Below are 17122 nucleotides of genomic sequence, written 5' to 3' on the forward strand. Positions count from 1 at the left end.
CCAAGAAAAGAGAGGCAAGTGTGAGATGAGCACCGTAGGAGTGGGTGGGAGGGAGGGTGAGACAGAGAGAGAGAGAGAGAGAGAGAGAGAGAGAGAGAGAGAGAGAGAGAGAGATCAGACTGTGTTTCTATGTTTTCTGCAAGGCTGAGCAGTGACGTGATTGGCTGGGGGGGGGGGGCAGACCTGACTCTGAGATCAGAGACAGACAAAATGGCTCCCAGAGAACAGAGAACGCAGCATCAGGGCACTGTCATCTCCCTTCACACAGCTGTCAGCTGACACCAGCCGCCGCCACACACTTCTGACACAGACACAAACATAAAAGCTAAGCCACTGGCATATTGCCAGTGTGATATGGGGGGGGGGGGGGCACTGAGGATGATGGCTAATAATGCAGATCATTAAGTTATACCATGAACATGTCATTGTTTTTGGGAAACACTTTTTAAAATTAGAAACCGATACATTGATGTCAAACTGGCTCACAGCAGAGCCTTATTCTCCTGATTTAATCCCGTCACCTATTGGCCCGCACTGACGTGTGACGTGCTCGCTGCTGAACTTCTCTTGTTGCAGTGTGCCTGTGTTCGCGTGCCAGAGAAAACCCTGAGCAGGGAACTCACCCAGTGAGCGAGGAGATGCTGTAGGGCAGCACGAAAACAAACACCGACTCGCCGCGGCCACAAGAGGGCGCTGCCGTCAAAGGACAACCTCTGATTGTAGGTCAGTTCTAATTTCCTGCCCTCGTAATGATGCACAGCGAAGGACTGACTGCAAATCAGACGGATAATTATCCCTTTGTGCAGAATAACAACGGCCACATTTGCATACAGTTTCACTTATACAACTAATTTGCATAGCAGCTTCGATTATTGTTCTACTATGTGAGGACTCTGACGTCTCGCGGTATGTTGTGATTGCCCAACCCTTCTATTTATTTATGTGTGAGTTGCATTTTTATGTGACATACTTGGTGAAGATATTCTCAATTTACTTTATATCTTGTTGGAATGTTTCATCTGCATCAGTGCATCCTATTTAAGTCTTATGTTTGTGTGCAAAATCGGTAAAATTGTTAAGTCTAAAAGTAGTCTTTTGAAATGCAGTGGAGTAGAAGTATGAAGTATAAAGGAAGTGTAGTAAAGTACTTGTACCACTGCAGATAAGTGTCTCTCATTCTGACTCACAGATTGTTTGATCCGAAGCTGGCTTATTCCACCAAAAAACAGTGGAAGCTTGTCCTTTGGATCTTTTACCAGAGCTGAATTGGCCGGAAAGATCTCTGTTCCTCCATCTGAACCAACAAGAGAGTAAATAAGCCTGAGCTGCCAAGAGTATGACATCTGACAATGACCACTGAGAAGAGACATTTAAGTAGCTTCCACATAAAGGAAAGGGACTATCTGTGCTATTGATGTAAAGGAATACTATGAAGAGGTAAAATGCCATGAAGCTGTAGCTTTGGCATTACGCTCAGTGAAAGAAATGTAATCTACGGTTTTGTTTGTATTCCTGTTTTGGGGGGGGGATAATTAACGGATGTCCTACTCATTAGAAGTGAAATCTCCTCTTTGAGCTGGGATCAGTTTCGTAAGGACAGTGTCCACACCCATAGCAACACGAGACTGTCTCCAGATCAGTGATTAAGGCGGCGATGAAGGGAGGGCGACTGGGACGGTTGTTATCAGAACTCTGGCAGATGTGTGTGTGCCGTTCAGTTTCCTGTTGACTATGAGTGGAAGTGGCAGGCTGCACACATTTGCGCATACACAGGCGACACGTCCTTAAGAGCACACACACACACACACACACACGCTGACACTCGCACACACACGTGCACACACACACATACTGTAGGCATCCTTCTCCCCCCTCCTTGTGCCCCTGAGCCTGACAGTCTGGACATGGGAGATATCAGAGCGAGAGGGAGAGGCATGAAAACTGAGACCAAGTCTTTGAGTTAGATCAGCATGTAGCTGTGAAAGTGCATTTGTGGGTGACGAAATGGCGATGTCAGAACAGCTTGAAACTGAGGGAGGTAAGTCTCTCTTTCTGACCTTTTCCTTGTTGTCGTTCTCAGAGCTGATTCAGCAACAACAACAAAACACAACTCAAAACAGCCGAGGAAGAAAGTGTCTTATTGTTTGTCTTGTTGTATCTCTTGTTTTATTGATGCTCAGAGAAAAATGCTCTACAAGTTTTGTCCCCTTCTTCTCTTCTCTTTTTATTTGTTATTTTTTTTTACTTTTACAAAGGTGAATTTAACAAGTTGCACTTGTAGGTTTAAGTGTAAGCTTAGTGAAAACATCACACATGGCACCACAGGGAGTTTATATTCAGCCGCTGCACGCTGCAGCCTTAATCACTTTTGGACATGGACTTATGGCTTTAGGTGTGAATGTGTGACTGCAAGTTGGAAAATGAGGCTAGTGATTGTTAGGCGTGTGTGTGTGTGTGTGTGTGTGTGTGTGTGTGTGTGTGTGAGACTCGCTGGTTGGGGTGCCCGTTGAAGATAAGGCCTGCCCTATGCCTGAGAGCAAAAGAGACAGTGTGTGTAAGCCCTTCAAGCCTTATCCTGACACACCTCCCACCCCCACCCCTTCTCCATCACCCCACCACACATGCAGTGAGGATTAACCCCGTCATGTACCATTTCAATGGGCAAGCTTTGGAGACACACACACACACACACACACACACACACACACACACACACACACACACACACACACGCGTGCACACACACACTCACACCGGATTAACCCTTGTGTGTCCATTTCCATGGATGGTTCTTAGCTTCGCTCCGGTTGTGACAGCATTGACTGCTTGTGTTGCCATGGCTACAGGGGCCAGCGAATGTAAGATAGGCAAATCCACATAAGTCACCCACAACAGACACTCTAAGCTACTACTGACGACACCTCCCCCTGGTACTAGACACACAAAGATGCTGCCAAAAGACTGACAGGAGCCTCGTGAGCTGTGAAGTGCTCATGTCACAAGCCCACCGTGGTCAAACCAATATACATAAACTCAGCCCAGGCATCTTTGTTGCTGGTCGGTTTGAGAGACAGGCCTTGGAGCAGTTTATCCTCCCGTGTCTGGTTCTGGGAGACACTGCACTTCACCATACTCGGGATCTCTTCCGACACAAGAGTCTGCAAAGAGGTTCTGCATTTGAGCTGTCGTCTTTTATTTTTGCAAACGTAAGGGAGTTGTGTTCCTAGATTGCAAAGCCAGACAGAAAAGCGCTGCAGATACGTCAGAATAAAGTGACACCCTCTGGTAGGAAAAGGCAGAAAAGTACAGTTGACGGAAAAGTAAACGCATTAAGTAAAAATCATGACACCTGCTTCCACGTCTCAGATATGTCGGAATATCAGAGACGATGGAGAAAACGGTTTGATTACGAGACCGATGATTAAACAGTGGTGAGGAGTACATCACTGGGCGTTGGCAGATATAGGAGTGACATAATTAGGGTGGAATTGGACTTTGAATTTATTATTATAATTTATCTTCATTTTGATTAACTTTTGAATAATTTGTATGATCCCCTTTCTCTTATTATTAGCTTTATATATTTTCAGTAAAGCAAAAAATATATATAAATACTGTGAGCAATTGGAAATTCAATGTGCACTTTTGCAATAAAGCATGAGAAAAAAATGTAATGTGCTGTGCTCACAATAATCTGTCTCCTGCAACACCTTGTGGAACTGATCCTTGAAATGCACCAGCAAACAAAAATACATTTTTAAAAGTTGTTCCACGTCAGTCAGAGAGGAATACATATGTTTTAATCAGAATAAGACTTACATAAACATATCTGTACGGCCCTTGTCTATGGGGTCACATTATTTGAAATTGTGCCTCTAAAATAGTTCAACTTGAACCAATATAATGTTGAACTATGTTGTAATAATATTACCCATCAGCACCAGTGTTACGATGCACAGCAGCTTCTGGGAAACCCTGTTAACTGTTTCCACAGAGCGGCTCCCAAGAGCAGCTTAATTTGCGAATAAATCATTGATGAAACATTGTGTTTTCACTCCCTGCCTACATGGGTAGTGTATAAATCAGAACCACGTTCATGCTGTTGGCTGCAACGTCCCTAAATAATTGAGGCGGGGGAAAGCACTTTTGTGTTTGAAAGAAAATAATTTTTAGACCTTGATATGAGATCACCTGTCAACAATGTTAGGAGTCCAAGTCATCCTTCAGAGATGAATAATGCATATGAAATTAGCAAATATTATGACATACACTTTCATAAATATATGAAAAACTACTGACCTAATATGACTTGTTCTTTTTATATCCCAACCTTGGCCATATGGGTAAGTCCTCGCTGGCTGTGATCTGAATATCTGATTATAATTTGAGGATTTAAACCAGATTTACAGGCCTATGGGATTCTCCTTTTGGTTTAGTGCTTCCTGTGTGTGTGTGTGTGTGTGTGTGTGTGTGTGTGTGTGTGTGTTTGTGTGTGTGTATGCAGAGAGAGATATTCCCAATGGTAATGGATTTACTGGTCTACCTTGGAGACCGTTCAGTGTGCAAACTCAAAGACACAATTAATTGTCAACAACACAAGTATGTTATCCGCAGATGAAATGTAATTTCTTAGATCTCAATCTGCTTTTGACTGATTGGGCTGCTGCATCAGATGTGTATGCATCGCCCTGCATAGACCCATAGTGTATACACATGACCAGGGTGTCACTGTCTCAGTTCAGTTATTAGCAAGCGGATGTGCACTAATTAGGAAAACATGAAAACCACTTTGCAGTCAGCATGATGTTTATTTCCACACGCACTTCCACTCGGCTGCATTAGGCCAATTCTCATCTGTGTCAGTTACAAGGAAGGGATGGGATGTAGGGAGGAGGAAGGAAGGGAGAAAAAAATGCTTACCAGACAACCTTCATGTGCAGTTGTGCATTAGTGGGGGGAGGAGGGGGAGGAAAAGGGGGAGAGGGCGGCTGGCGGTGCTGGGCAGAGGATAGAGAAGCAAATGCATTGCGGAGGGAGAGGAGGAGGGCCTACAGCTATTGTTCATGTCCTCCCGTGAACAAAGGGCTCATCTGGGTCCGTATGTAAACCCACAGCAGGCTTCAGCCCACTAACAAGGCCTCATGCGGGACAAAACATAACCGACCGACTCCCGCAATTTAGGCTTTATTCCGTCTCAGTCTCGCGGTTTGGGGATATTTCTCCATTGATCCTATTCAGAGGGACGTATTGTGTTGGTACGTTGCGTCCAGCGGGCCTATCCGTCTTTACGCACGGAGCGTACACACGGTCTATCATCACGGATCTGTAAACATCAATTTTCTGATTGGACTTCTTTTCAGGTAAACGGTCGCTTTTTCCCCAACGCGCACCTTGATCGCAGTGTCTAGCTGCTGTAGCGACGTCGTGTGGTTTACGAGCTATTGTGGTTGTAGTTTATCGTCTTATTTCGGTGGTTTATCGTTGAAAAGGGATTTAACGCTAAGGCGTTAGCAAGACGGCTAACACTTACCAACTGTTTTCTGGCTAGCTAACGTTAGCTCGCCGTGCAGGCCTGCAGGGCAGTGTTGTACACAGCCACCGTTTAGGTGGTGCACGATGTCGAGTTATCGGTTCCTGTTATTGGTCATGTTTGTTAAAATAAGTGCTGGTTGGCATTGTGTAGCGAAGTGCACTCGCGTCCTGATATCACCTGTTTAACGCTTTAGCCTGGCTAATGGCTACGTGTTAGCATTATGCGCTTGCTGCCTCTCTAATTGCCTTTGTAACCAGACAACACGTCAAATGTGCTCCGACTGTTGTGAAAGTTATGTACTAGCGGTTGCACAGATGTTGAAAGTGGCATTTTAATATCGGATTGATGTCGGTTTTTGTGTTTGCTAACGTGGGATAATAGTGTAACATAGCTATCGTCAATATTCCGTTTGGATAGACTGCTTGTCCCCTCTAGAAACCATGGTGGCAGGAGTCATAAACCAGTGCATGCTACTCTTATTTAGAAGACACTTTGTACCGCTGAGTGGAATTGTGTGTCTGGAGATCAAATGTTAATGGTGTTTTTTGGACATCCGTGTTGGTCAACTTGTGAGATGAGATTTGTTGTGAGGTGGTCTGACCATCGCATTAAGCCAGGAGGATATGTGTATAATGTGTATTTGATGTACTGTGTCTACTTGTAAGGGAGAGAGGAACACGAATCCCAGTGGAGGAAGTGGAGTCCAGCTGATGTGATTGTGACTGCCTGTCATTAACCGCTAACAGGAGAGGAGAGGAGCTAATGGAGCTCTCAACAACTAATGGACACATAACCATCGATTATTTATTTATTTATCAAACCCATTTGTTTTCCTCTGGTGGTGCATCCATCCCATAGCATAGCAGTGCTGCCTCACACAGTAAACAACTTGTTTTGGCACAAAGTGAAGCCAGGGCTTCAAATGGACGGAGGCTATGGCCCCTTTTTTGCCATGTAGATGCTGCAAATCTTTGTTTTTAAGATACTCTTCATAGAAAACTTTTTGTTAGTTTTTTTTAAAAACTATAAGTAAATAAATATGTCTGTGTGGCTATTGTTGCAGTAGGAACCCAGTAGAGTAGAAACCAGATAAGATGCCATTATTTAAGAGCAGATTGGTTTTGATGCATACAATCATAACTTGTGAACATCAACCTGATCGGTACCAGCGTGTATCGTTGTGTCCTCTGAGGTCAGTGTTGGGCTGGACTGTCTGTCCATCTAAATACAGTCTGTCTGTGGATATCTGCATGTTTGTGTTACTGTAACGCCATCAACCAAATTACACAAGAGCACTTTGATAGTGAGTCTATAATGTTGGGAAAAGGTACCTTTTTAAAAAAAAAAAAAAACCTCTTCTCACAAAGGAGGCTGTTTTACTCTTAAATGTCTTATAGGAATATATATTTCACATCTCTGCTGTGCTCTCAAATCACAGTTTACTCTGCTGAAAACATCCCGTTAATGCAATTAAAGCTCATCTCTCCCAGTCTGTTTATCTATACGTCTCTTTCTTACACACACATTGTCAAAGATGCGTTTAATATGCAGCGACAAGACGGAGAGACATTAATGAGGCGGGGCTTCACCATGGTGACGGCAGGGGTCGTGACCTAGAGGGCGGCACGCCTGGATGGCCTTTATAGGAGAGCCGGGCAATTAGAGTAGAACAAGGGTTGGAGCAGTCTGTGAGAGAGGGATTCATCGGTTCTGTTTTTTTAGGTGATTGTGGCTAGAGACATTGGTCTGTTTGTGCTGTTTTATAGTTATTTATGGAGCGTAGATGGAGGCCGGCAGTAGGAGTACAGGAGGCTCCCTCCTCGTCGTGTTGTTTTGTGTCTTTTATGAAACAAGACTGGTGTATTGCCGGGGATGACCTGTGAATGTGTGCAGCCAACTGAAACTGGGCCATGCTGGCCAGTTCAGGCTGCATGTGCCTTCACCCTCGCATGATACAGTCGTTCAAAAAGTGAATAGCTATAATTAGAAGTACCACAGTAATCCCCAAAGATGTAACAACTCAATCTGGTACCGTCTTCTCTCATTTATGTGCTTTCTCTTTCTGATGTTATTATTTTCATTTTTATTTCTAGCTGGGCCAACATACACAACGTGTTGAATTTGGGGATTACTAACTACAGCATTTATTATCAGATTTCAAACATTACTCAGTTTTGATCTAATTTACCATTTATTGTTATCCTGAAACACTACATCTAACTTTTCAAATAGCTTTTGAACCGTATAATATAAAAATGAAACGCACCATTCACTTTCTTCCTTCTTATTCCCTCACCTCTCTTCCAGGCTGTTCCTCCAAGTCTTTCAAGCTGTACTCCCCCAAGGAGCCCCCCAACGGTAGCACTTTTCCCCCTTTCCACCCCGGCACTATGCTGGACAGAGACGTGGGGTGAGTTTTATGTCTGTGTGTTTTCTGTGTGTTTTGTTTCTCTGTTCTGTGGGCGGAGTTCACAGTACCGGCCTTTTAAACAGCTTGCATTATTACAGGCCATGTTTACATAGGCTGGAGTTTAATTTCCTAAACCATATGTTGGTCAGCAAACAGTAGAACGTAGTTAAGATGCTGGCGACAACAAGCAGCAGCGCTGTATTGTGATTTCTTTAAATGCAGTGACCGGTTGTTTTAATTCAGGAGGTTCACAAACTTCCGGAACATTTAAGATGTTTATATATATATATATATTAAGTTTCAGAAGCTGCAAACTTACCAAGAAACTTGTTTCAGTGGATAGTTTGGTTGATATGAGGACAGCTGCCACAATAACGTCACTTCCCAGGATCGAGTGCTTAATGTCATTTCAGTGTACAGCATACATCACATGCTGGTAGAGCCCTTCTTTTAAAAACTGATTCTGGGGGCTCCCCTAGGTGCATGAAGGTTTATTGGTGAAGAAGAGGTCACAATCTCCTGTCATTTGGTGAACGGTTGATCCAATTGCCCATATATGTTAGTGTAGTGTCCTCTTAGCCACAGTTATGACTCAAGTAAACACTGTGGACCTGATGTGTGAAGCTAATGTTTAATGCTAACATTGATTTGTCTTGACCTGTGTGGCTCAGTAAGGTTAGAGCATGAAAAGCTTGTGTTGCAGTAAGCAAATCAGCTACAGTTAGAAATGTGAATGTGTATCTGAGAAGTGTTATTTACGGTCTCCCCATAGCATCCAATTTGTGCCGTGTTTGGCTCGTGTCCCCGCGTTGTAAAGACAGAAAAGCTCCTGAAGGAGGGCCTAATAGCGCTATAGCTGAACGTAATCATCTCTCTGTCTCTTGTTCCTCCAGTCCCACCCCAATGTATCCTCCCACATACCTGGAGCCCGGAATCGGGTAAGACTGCAGTGTGTCCCATATCGCTTAACCAGTGTGAAAATGGCAATAATGACACAAGTAAAGATAAGGGGGTGGGAAGTTGTGCTCTTATCACACTTTTAAAAGAGATTTTGTATTTAGTCTTTTGAACTAGGCAGTGAAACAGTGTGGAAGCTGTGAGAGCTTTAACAATACTGTGATCAGGATGATTTGCTTTTAGTCTACTTTCATAATACCACAAGCTAACTGTTCTCAACACCTGTCCTGTTTTTGTTTTGTCCTCCTCTCGTCTTTCCGTGGTTGACCAGGAGGCACACACCATATGGCAACCAGACAGACTACAGAATATTTGAACTCAACAAACGGCTACAGAACTGGACAGAGGTTCGGAGGCACCCACATGCACACTCGCAAACAATCCAATAATTGCGCTGGTCACTGATTATGTTTCCCCTCTACATCCTGTAGGAGTGTGATAACCTGTGGTGGGACGCATTTACTACAGAGTTCTTTGAAGATGATGCCATGTTGACCATTACTTTCTGTCTGGAGGATGGGCCCAAACGTTACAGTAAGAAACAAAGTCACCGGAACATATTGCCTCTCTGTGTCATACAAGTACCGCCCCGGTTATTGCAAAGTCCTACAGTCACAAACGGACTGCGTACTGTCACTTCTATACGACTATAAGTTCCTTCCTGACTCACGCCCCTTGTTGTGTCTTCTCTCCTCCTCTGAAGCAATTGGCCGAACGTTGATTCCAAGGTACTTCCGGAGTATATTCGAAGGCGGTGCCACTGAGCTCTACTATGTGCTGAAACATCCCAAGGAGTCCTTCCACAATAACTTTGTCTCCCTTGACTGTGATCAGTGCACCATGGTCACCCAGAATGGAAAGCCCATGTTCACACAGGTGTGTGTGTGTGTGTGTGTGTGTGTGTGTGTGTGTGTGTGTGTGTGTGTGTGTGTGTGTGTGTGTGTGTGTGTGTGTGTGTGTGTGTGTGTGTGTGTGTGTGTGTGTGTTGCGTCTTTAGCTATTATTGTGTCCGCCCCTTGTTTGTATTTCGTCATTTATTAATATGGCTTACAATGGAATCGGACGCAAACTTTTTAAGCTTGTGATTCCTAAACTTACATGTAGTTCAACTACTGCATACTGACCTGACTCCTCTGAACTGCCATAGGTGTGTGTAGAAGGCCGCTTGTACCTGGAGTTCATGTTTGACGACATGATGAGGATAAAGACGTGGCACTTCAGCATCAGACAACACCGTGAACTCATCCCCCGCAGTATACTGGCCATGCATGTGAGTGGATGCAGAGGGGAGCGGGAATGGCTGCACATAGTTCACAGATGTGTGTGTATATATAAGGATGTGTGTGAGTGTCAGTGTCGTAATCCGTCCCCTTTTGATTCCTCAGGCCCAGGACCCACAGATGCTGGACCAGCTGTCCAAAAACATAACAAGATGTGGCCTGTCGAACTCCACCCTTAACTACCTCCGAGTAAGTGAAGCGCACACACACACACACACACACACACCATTTTACCTTTTAGAACCATTTCTCTTCATGGTTTCGTGATTATGGTCCGGCTATAATGTAATAAGAAGTAAACGTAGCAGGCTTTCAAAATATAGCTGCACCTGACTTAAACATTTCAAGGTAATTACACAACATTAATGTAACTGTTACGTCACTGTGATGATTATTGGTCTGCTTTATCAACGTTGCCATGGATCGTCTTCATGACCGTCCAGCACATCACATTTATTTTAGGGCTGTACCAAATGTCGTCTTTTTTTTAACATGCAAAGCCTCTGTTGAGGTTTTGGAATGAAGCTTCAAATATCTTTAATCCTATTTCGTTAGATATGTCAAAAGTTTTTAATTTTGTTAATGATTACATCTTTCTCTTTTGAAATACATTTTAAAATGCTCTGTAGTTGTAAATGTTTGGATCACACGAGTCTGGAGCCGTCCTACGCACCCACCTATGGAATCTAATTCTATAAATAGTGTAATACCAATTACATTAGTGTAGACTAATCATGGTTTAAAATAATAAATAGACATGCAAAAAAATAAAGCTGCGTGCATTTGAATGTCAAAGTTATAAACAAAGCTTCAACCTATTCGTCACAGCCCTGCTTTTAGTGTTGAGGCAGTGACGGTACTGAGTAGAGCGTTTTTGCACTATGTAGTAAAGCTGAGATGGGTCTTAGGTGTATCTTGACTTCCATTAGCAAACACAGAAGGCTGCACAGGTTTAAACTGGAACTGCAGGTTCAGTGTTCTAGACGCTGCAAAAGTCACAACCCCATGTTGGCAAATTGTAAAAAGGTGTTGAAATTGTACTCACTTGAGTCATGTTTCTCTGTTTTGCTTCTCGTGTTTTATGACCAGATTTTCTGATCTGAGAATTTCAAGTTAAAAGATGAAGTCATTTACGCCGAACACCAGCTGATAATGATGGCGCTTGCTCTTTTGGGAGCATCTCTAATGATCCTAGACACTGTGTAACCTGTTGCCTGTCTTTTTGTTCCCTCCTCCAGCTGTGTGTGATTCTCGAGCCCATGCAGGAGCTGATGTCCAGACATAAGACGTACAGCCTCAGCCCCAGAGACTGCCTCAAGACCTGCCTCTTCCAGAAATGGCAGAGGATGGTGGCACCACCAGGTAATTGAACAGCAAGCACAGATAAAGGCGCACACACACACACGACCACATCACTTCACATATAGCTGTAACTCTCTCTCCTTCCCTTCTCTGTAGCTGAGCCTTCAAGACAGGCACCAAACAAAAGGCGGAAGCGTAAGATGTCAGGTGGCAGCACCATCAGCGGAGGAGGAGGAACTAACAACAACAACAACAACAAAAAGAAGAGCCCAGGCAGTGGCTTCCCTCTGTCCAGCCAAGTTCCAGTGAGTACATCGCTGATATCTAATGCCGGCACTTTCTTGTCGCCCCTTCGACAGAAACATTACGACTACGTTCGTAGATTAACGACTGCTTCAGTTCATGGAGGGAAGTTCACATGTCACAGAACATAAAGTGCCTCTTAAGAAGTATTCCCCACAAGACTTTTATTTAAAATGGAGATGACCTGATTGTAGTCGAGGTGTGACGGGTGACTTTGGGATCAATTCTCCTGTATCGTGAATGTATTCGGTCAGTTTTCTGCAAAAACTACATTACACAGACAAAGGCAAATTATAAACACATTTTGGGAAAACTTTGAGGTGTGTGGGAAATTCAGTGGAAGAAAGGTACATGGTATAATGAGACCAAATTGAGCATGTTGGTGGCGATAATAAATGCTTTGTGTGGTGTAAGCCAAGTAAATGTGCATCAGCTGAAGCACTGCCTAAACAGCTGTTGCTCCCATTCCTCCCGTCCCCACTAAAACAACATATTGATTGATCTGCTTCTATATTGCATCTCCGCAGGATGTGATGGTGGTCGGAGAGCCCACACTGATGGGAGGGGAGTTTGGCGACGAAGACGAGCGCCTGATCACGCGGCTGGAGAACACGCAGTTCGACGCGGCCAACGGCATCGACGACGAGGACAGCTTCAACAACTCTCCGGCGCTCGGCTCCAACTCGCCCTGGAACAACAAGGCCCCCTCCAGCCAGGAGAGCAAGAGCGACAACCCCACCTCACAGGCATCGCAGTAGAGCCCAGAGCCCCGCAACCTCAACACAAACCCCTCTCTGCCACTCCTCAGACCCCTCCCCAACCCCCGACAGCCACGAGTGCAACAGCAGCAGCAGCAGTCCATCACATTCAGTTCAAACACACACACACACACACACACACACACACACACACACACACACACACACACACACACACACACACACACACACACACACACACACACACACACACACACACAGGTGGCCCGCGGGGGGCTCAGCATGTCTCAGATAATGTCACTGAGCCATTGCTGTGACTTCCCCATATTTAGGCACCGTGTCGCACCTCTGTCTCCCTTTTCCTCATCTCCCACTCAAAATGTCCCATCTGCTCTCGCAAATTTTCGGTTTGGACAGCGACCGGGTAGATGTGAGCGAGGAGGCGCGGGGATTTAACCCAGGGGCAGAACTGTGCACACTAAACTATCCGTACTGAAGATCACATGCGGGGAGCGGCGGGGCGGAGGGGATGGCGGCATCGGGGCTTCGAGATGGTGGCGAGTTGCTTAGGGACCACTTGTCCACCCGTCCTCTAAACATGGCTCTCAATTCTGGTCCGCTCGGTTGAGGCACAAGTCACTCGTAATGTTTGTTAATAGTGTATATGTGTGTGCGCGTGTGTGAAATGTGTGAGGAGCGAAAAGAGGCAGTCTGATCTTATTTGTGGCTTTGCTGAAGCAGACGGACCAGAATTTAGAGTCCGTGTGTAAAACCATTGAAATTCACACATTAGTAGGAGAGCTGAAATGTGGCACTAGGGAAACATACACACCGATACACACACACACACAGACACACACACACAGACACACACACACAGACACACACACACACACACACACACACACACACGCGTGCACACAAATCAGCATAATGATTGAAGGATTTTGAGTCCCCTAGTGCCAGAGCCATCTCTGATTAGACTACAATGGCTGCGGGCTTTCAAACAGAGAGCATTTAAAACACACACATGCACATACACACAGTTACACATTTTAAGAGTTTTTATACAGTATATATTTCCCTAGAATGTTTTTTAATTTGTATTAAACGCCTTCATTTCAATTGTTACTTTTTTATTTTCTACCAATACTGAAAAGCTACAGACCAAGGAGCAACACAGGACTTTTATCCCTCCCCCTCTAAAATATATGGTTTTTATCTTTTATGTTTATAAAAGAGAAATAATTTAGTGTGGATGTTTTTATTTTGTCTTTTTGTTCCTTTTTTTGGAGATTTAAATTTTTGTGTATTTGTGCTTGTATATTTAAGGTAGTAGCAAAGTTCTGTCTGACTGTAATAAAATGTATTCTTACTTAGATTTACCTAAAGCCATCCCGATCTAATGTAAAGAAACAAAAATAGGAAAAAGGAGAAAAAACACTCATGAACCCGTCCCCTCTATCTTCCCTCCTGCTCTTTCCTCCTCCCTCCTTTTTTATAACTTGTGTAAATTAAATTACAAAACCTCCGGGGGTACAATGGCACCATGGAGAGATCATTTTACTGTTTGTCTTTTTTTGTATTTATTTTTTGGAAAATTTAGAAATTCACACATGTATTTCATCTATACAGGAAGTGATTTTTCACTTAACATCACAATTTTGTGTACTGCGACTTTCAACTTGATGTCAAGTGAATGTGCTCACTGAATTTAAGCTAACCGGTGAATTTCATATTTCATCACTGGCTGAAATTGATTTCTTTCCATTATTTGTCGTCTAAATTGCCTTCATTGGTGCAGTGTCTTTCATAACCAACAGAATGATGCCATCAATCATCCAAACATCTTCTAAAGCCAGCTTATCATTGAGCTCAGTCTTCATATTGGGTAGCAATGCTGTCTGTAAAGTCTGATTAAAAACAGCTGAAGCTCTGTTTGTTTTGTACATTTCCATTTCCTTACAGTTGATTCCAGCAACAGTTATGAGTTTGAATGGTGACTTGTACCTTTTCCAATCCCTGTAGAAAATCATTGTTTGATATATATTTTTTGATTTGGTTAGTTTCTGCCCTTGATAATTAATGTATGGTACCAATAAAAAGATACATTTTCACTTTAAAACATGTTTAAGTTTTGTAATTATTGCAACGCAGCTGATAAAAAGAAGTCGGTGTTTCTGGGGTTCGTTCACTTTTAATGCTTAACTTTGACATTTTGTTATTGCTGAGTAGTTCTCCCTTGTGGTAAGTTAACTGACCTTCAAGTTGTGCTAAGAACGGGAGAGGAAGATGTACAGGAAAAAAATAAAGTATATGGGCTTTTCCCACCCCCCATTTCCTCTTTTCTCACTGACTGACGTGCAGCACGTCACCCCTCTTCCTCTCAACTGTGCAGTCAGCGTCCCTCTTCAGTCTGGCTGTTGTAACCTGTCCGTGACGTTTAGCTTCAAGCTGTGTAGCAATCGTGTCCTTAATGCTCAGAGGCCTGCAGGTATTTAATCCTAGAGAGTGGTTAATTGCTTTCACCTGTTGGTCCAGGTCTACGTCAGTCCTTGAATAGACGGCTCGAATGAAAACATTCGGCAGGATGGAAGAGCCCCGAAGGACCCGATTGTAGAACAATGCTCCGAGGCCTCGCCTGTGGAACAGATTCTCTCATTCACTTACAATACTGCTCGCTTTGCTTCCTACTTTTAATGCTATGTTTGAGGTAAAACAATAAATAAAGTGCCTCTACTTAGTATTGACAAACTTCTTAATGTCACGGTTGGTGCAGCTCTAGAGTGCAACCAACAACTCTGATTGTGGTGCAGCAAGGTGTGGCGCCGGAGCCGATGAATGGGGAAGACTTTCCTTTTGTGCATGGAAGTAATGCTTAACTTGTCTCTGCTTTCAGGACCGCTCACACAGGCTGTGGTTGATTAGGTTAGTCTGAGTGAAAATCGATGATGGCAAACCTGTCTGTATCAAAAGCCTTTTATTTTCCAAAGTTGTATGGTCATGGTTTTTGAGTTGTGTGTGTGTGTGTGTCCCTCTTCTATTTACAGATGTCAGGTCTGTAGAACATGCAGCAAAGGGCCACAGACTTTTAAATACCGGGTCTCCATGTCAAAGCCCTGCGGTTCATCCGCTGCTTTCCACATCAGCCTGTCTCACACATGCATCCACCTGCCAACTATCACACTTTCTCTTCAGGCATTTATTCCCTTCCCCGTGTCACACTGAACCTGCAGAGCTGTAAAGACTGTCGGCGAGGCCTCCAGCCAGCTGAAACACTGAGAGGGTCTCCTGGGGTTAAGGTAAAGCTGTAACAACCCGATGAAAACTCTCACCTCCGTGGAAGAGCAGATGGACGTCACTCTGGCTGTTATGCCACCTGACAGGGCAAAGCTCTCTTGTGACTCAGCACAAGGGGTATGCATTTTATATATTTCATGGATCCAGTTCAAGTTGCTTTCTTTGCTTTTGCAGCACTTTCTCGTTGCCCTCCTTGCTCTTTCTATTCCTGGGTCTCTTCTTGTTCAGCGCGTATTCTTCTATCTCCAATTAAAGCTGCCCACTTGTCGGTTCAGCAGAAGTCCTGAGCATACCAATGACAGCAGTTGATGTGGTTACAATTACATCAATCAGGGCCCCGTTATGGATGGCCTTTGACACTTAAGATAAAATAACTTCATAGTGTGTTATGTCCTAGTACAAAAATGTACAACTCAAAAGCTGCATGATGTGACTTAGTGAACCATGTTAATGAGTCATCTATTAACAATGCGTTGAGCCACTGAACACATGCAGCTCTTGACTTAGACTGTCCGTTTGTCATGCTTCTCAGACAAAACCTGTTAATGTTTTGCATCAACTTCAGGCAGATTTTTATAATAGCTACTGAGAACCATTGCAAAATCACAAATTATGAAATGAAATGCTGAAAAAAACTACTTTTCTCATAACATTTCATTTTGATTCAGTGTAAAGGCGAATAACTATATAAGACAAGAGTATTTGTTGCCAGTATTTTCTAAAAGATGCCACTCAAGCAAAGGCAAAAGTGTTTGGGGTTTGTTGGTGAAGAGTTATGAGATGTTTTTCATTTGAATTCATTGAAACTCCCACATATAAATCACTCTGCAGTGCACATCAGGGAGAATGATATTTACAGGGTTGTCTCACTTAATGATACTTGTAATAGCCTGTGTTAGAATATGAGACCATAATTTACTCTCACAACAGTGTTTACTTAAGCTCACTATATTCAACTACAATAAACTGAGGTTTTATGGAGAATTGTATCTAAAGCTTTCCTAAATGTTGTATGAAAGCTGGCAACAACAGCAATTCTTCAGGTCTAGTGCACACAAACATGATGAAGCATGCAACTGTACAAATCCATCAGGACAAATTGAATGAGGATTATTTATACTGAGGAATGTACCATTATGTCTTTGCTGAGATGTCTCTATCTGATGTTGGTTACAATCCATCCATCGACTTCTGCTTATCCGGAGCCGGGTCGCGGGGGCAGCAGGCTTATGAGGGTATTCCAGAGGGTACTGTTCCACTAGCATTTACAGGAGTCTACTATCTGTCAGAGGTCACTAGACATGGTTTTCTCTAAAGC

The 17122-nt window shown here is 43.6% G+C and overlaps 1 protein-coding gene across 2 annotated transcripts; it reads left to right on the forward strand.

The window, feature by feature from the left end:
* Positions 1–1991: 1991 nt before the first annotated feature.
* On the forward strand, positions 1992–14629 carry ldb1b (LIM-domain binding 1b). 2 transcript variants are annotated; one of them, XM_079159491.1, is made up of 11 exons: positions 1992–2038; positions 7841–7943; positions 8837–8881; positions 9172–9247; positions 9332–9434; positions 9604–9776; positions 10048–10170; positions 10286–10369; positions 11419–11542; positions 11639–11787; positions 12313–14629. In XM_079159491.1, the coding sequence occupies exons 1-11, from the start codon at positions 2005–2007 to the stop codon at positions 12541–12543; spliced, it is 1245 nt and encodes a 414-aa protein (XP_079015617.1). In that variant the 5' UTR covers positions 1992–2004; the 3' UTR covers positions 12544–14629. The 2 variants fall into 2 exon arrangements, with proteins under 2 accessions (XP_079015617.1, XP_079015618.1); XM_079159492.1 differs by lacking the exon at positions 1992–2038 and adding an exon at positions 5103–5360.
* The last annotated feature ends 2493 nt before the right edge of the window (positions 14630–17122 follow it).

This window comes from Pholis gunnellus, assembly GCF_910591455.1.
Source record: "Pholis gunnellus genome assembly, chromosome: 5".
In the NCBI taxonomy this organism is placed as follows: domain Eukaryota; kingdom Metazoa; phylum Chordata; class Actinopteri; order Perciformes; family Pholidae; genus Pholis; species Pholis gunnellus.

Excerpts from the sequence above, each read along its gene's own strand:
- ldb1b (XM_079159491.1), top strand. The coding sequence starts at position 2,005 with ATGGCGATGTCAGAACAGCTTGAAACTGAGGGAG. Across the intron at positions 8,882-9,171 it reads TACCTGGAGCCCGGAATCGG|GAGGCACACACCATATGGCA; the intron begins GTAAGACTGCAG and ends GTGGTTGACCAG. Across the intron at positions 10,171-10,285 it reads GCAGTATACTGGCCATGCAT|GCCCAGGACCCACAGATGCT; the intron begins GTGAGTGGATGC and ends TTGATTCCTCAG.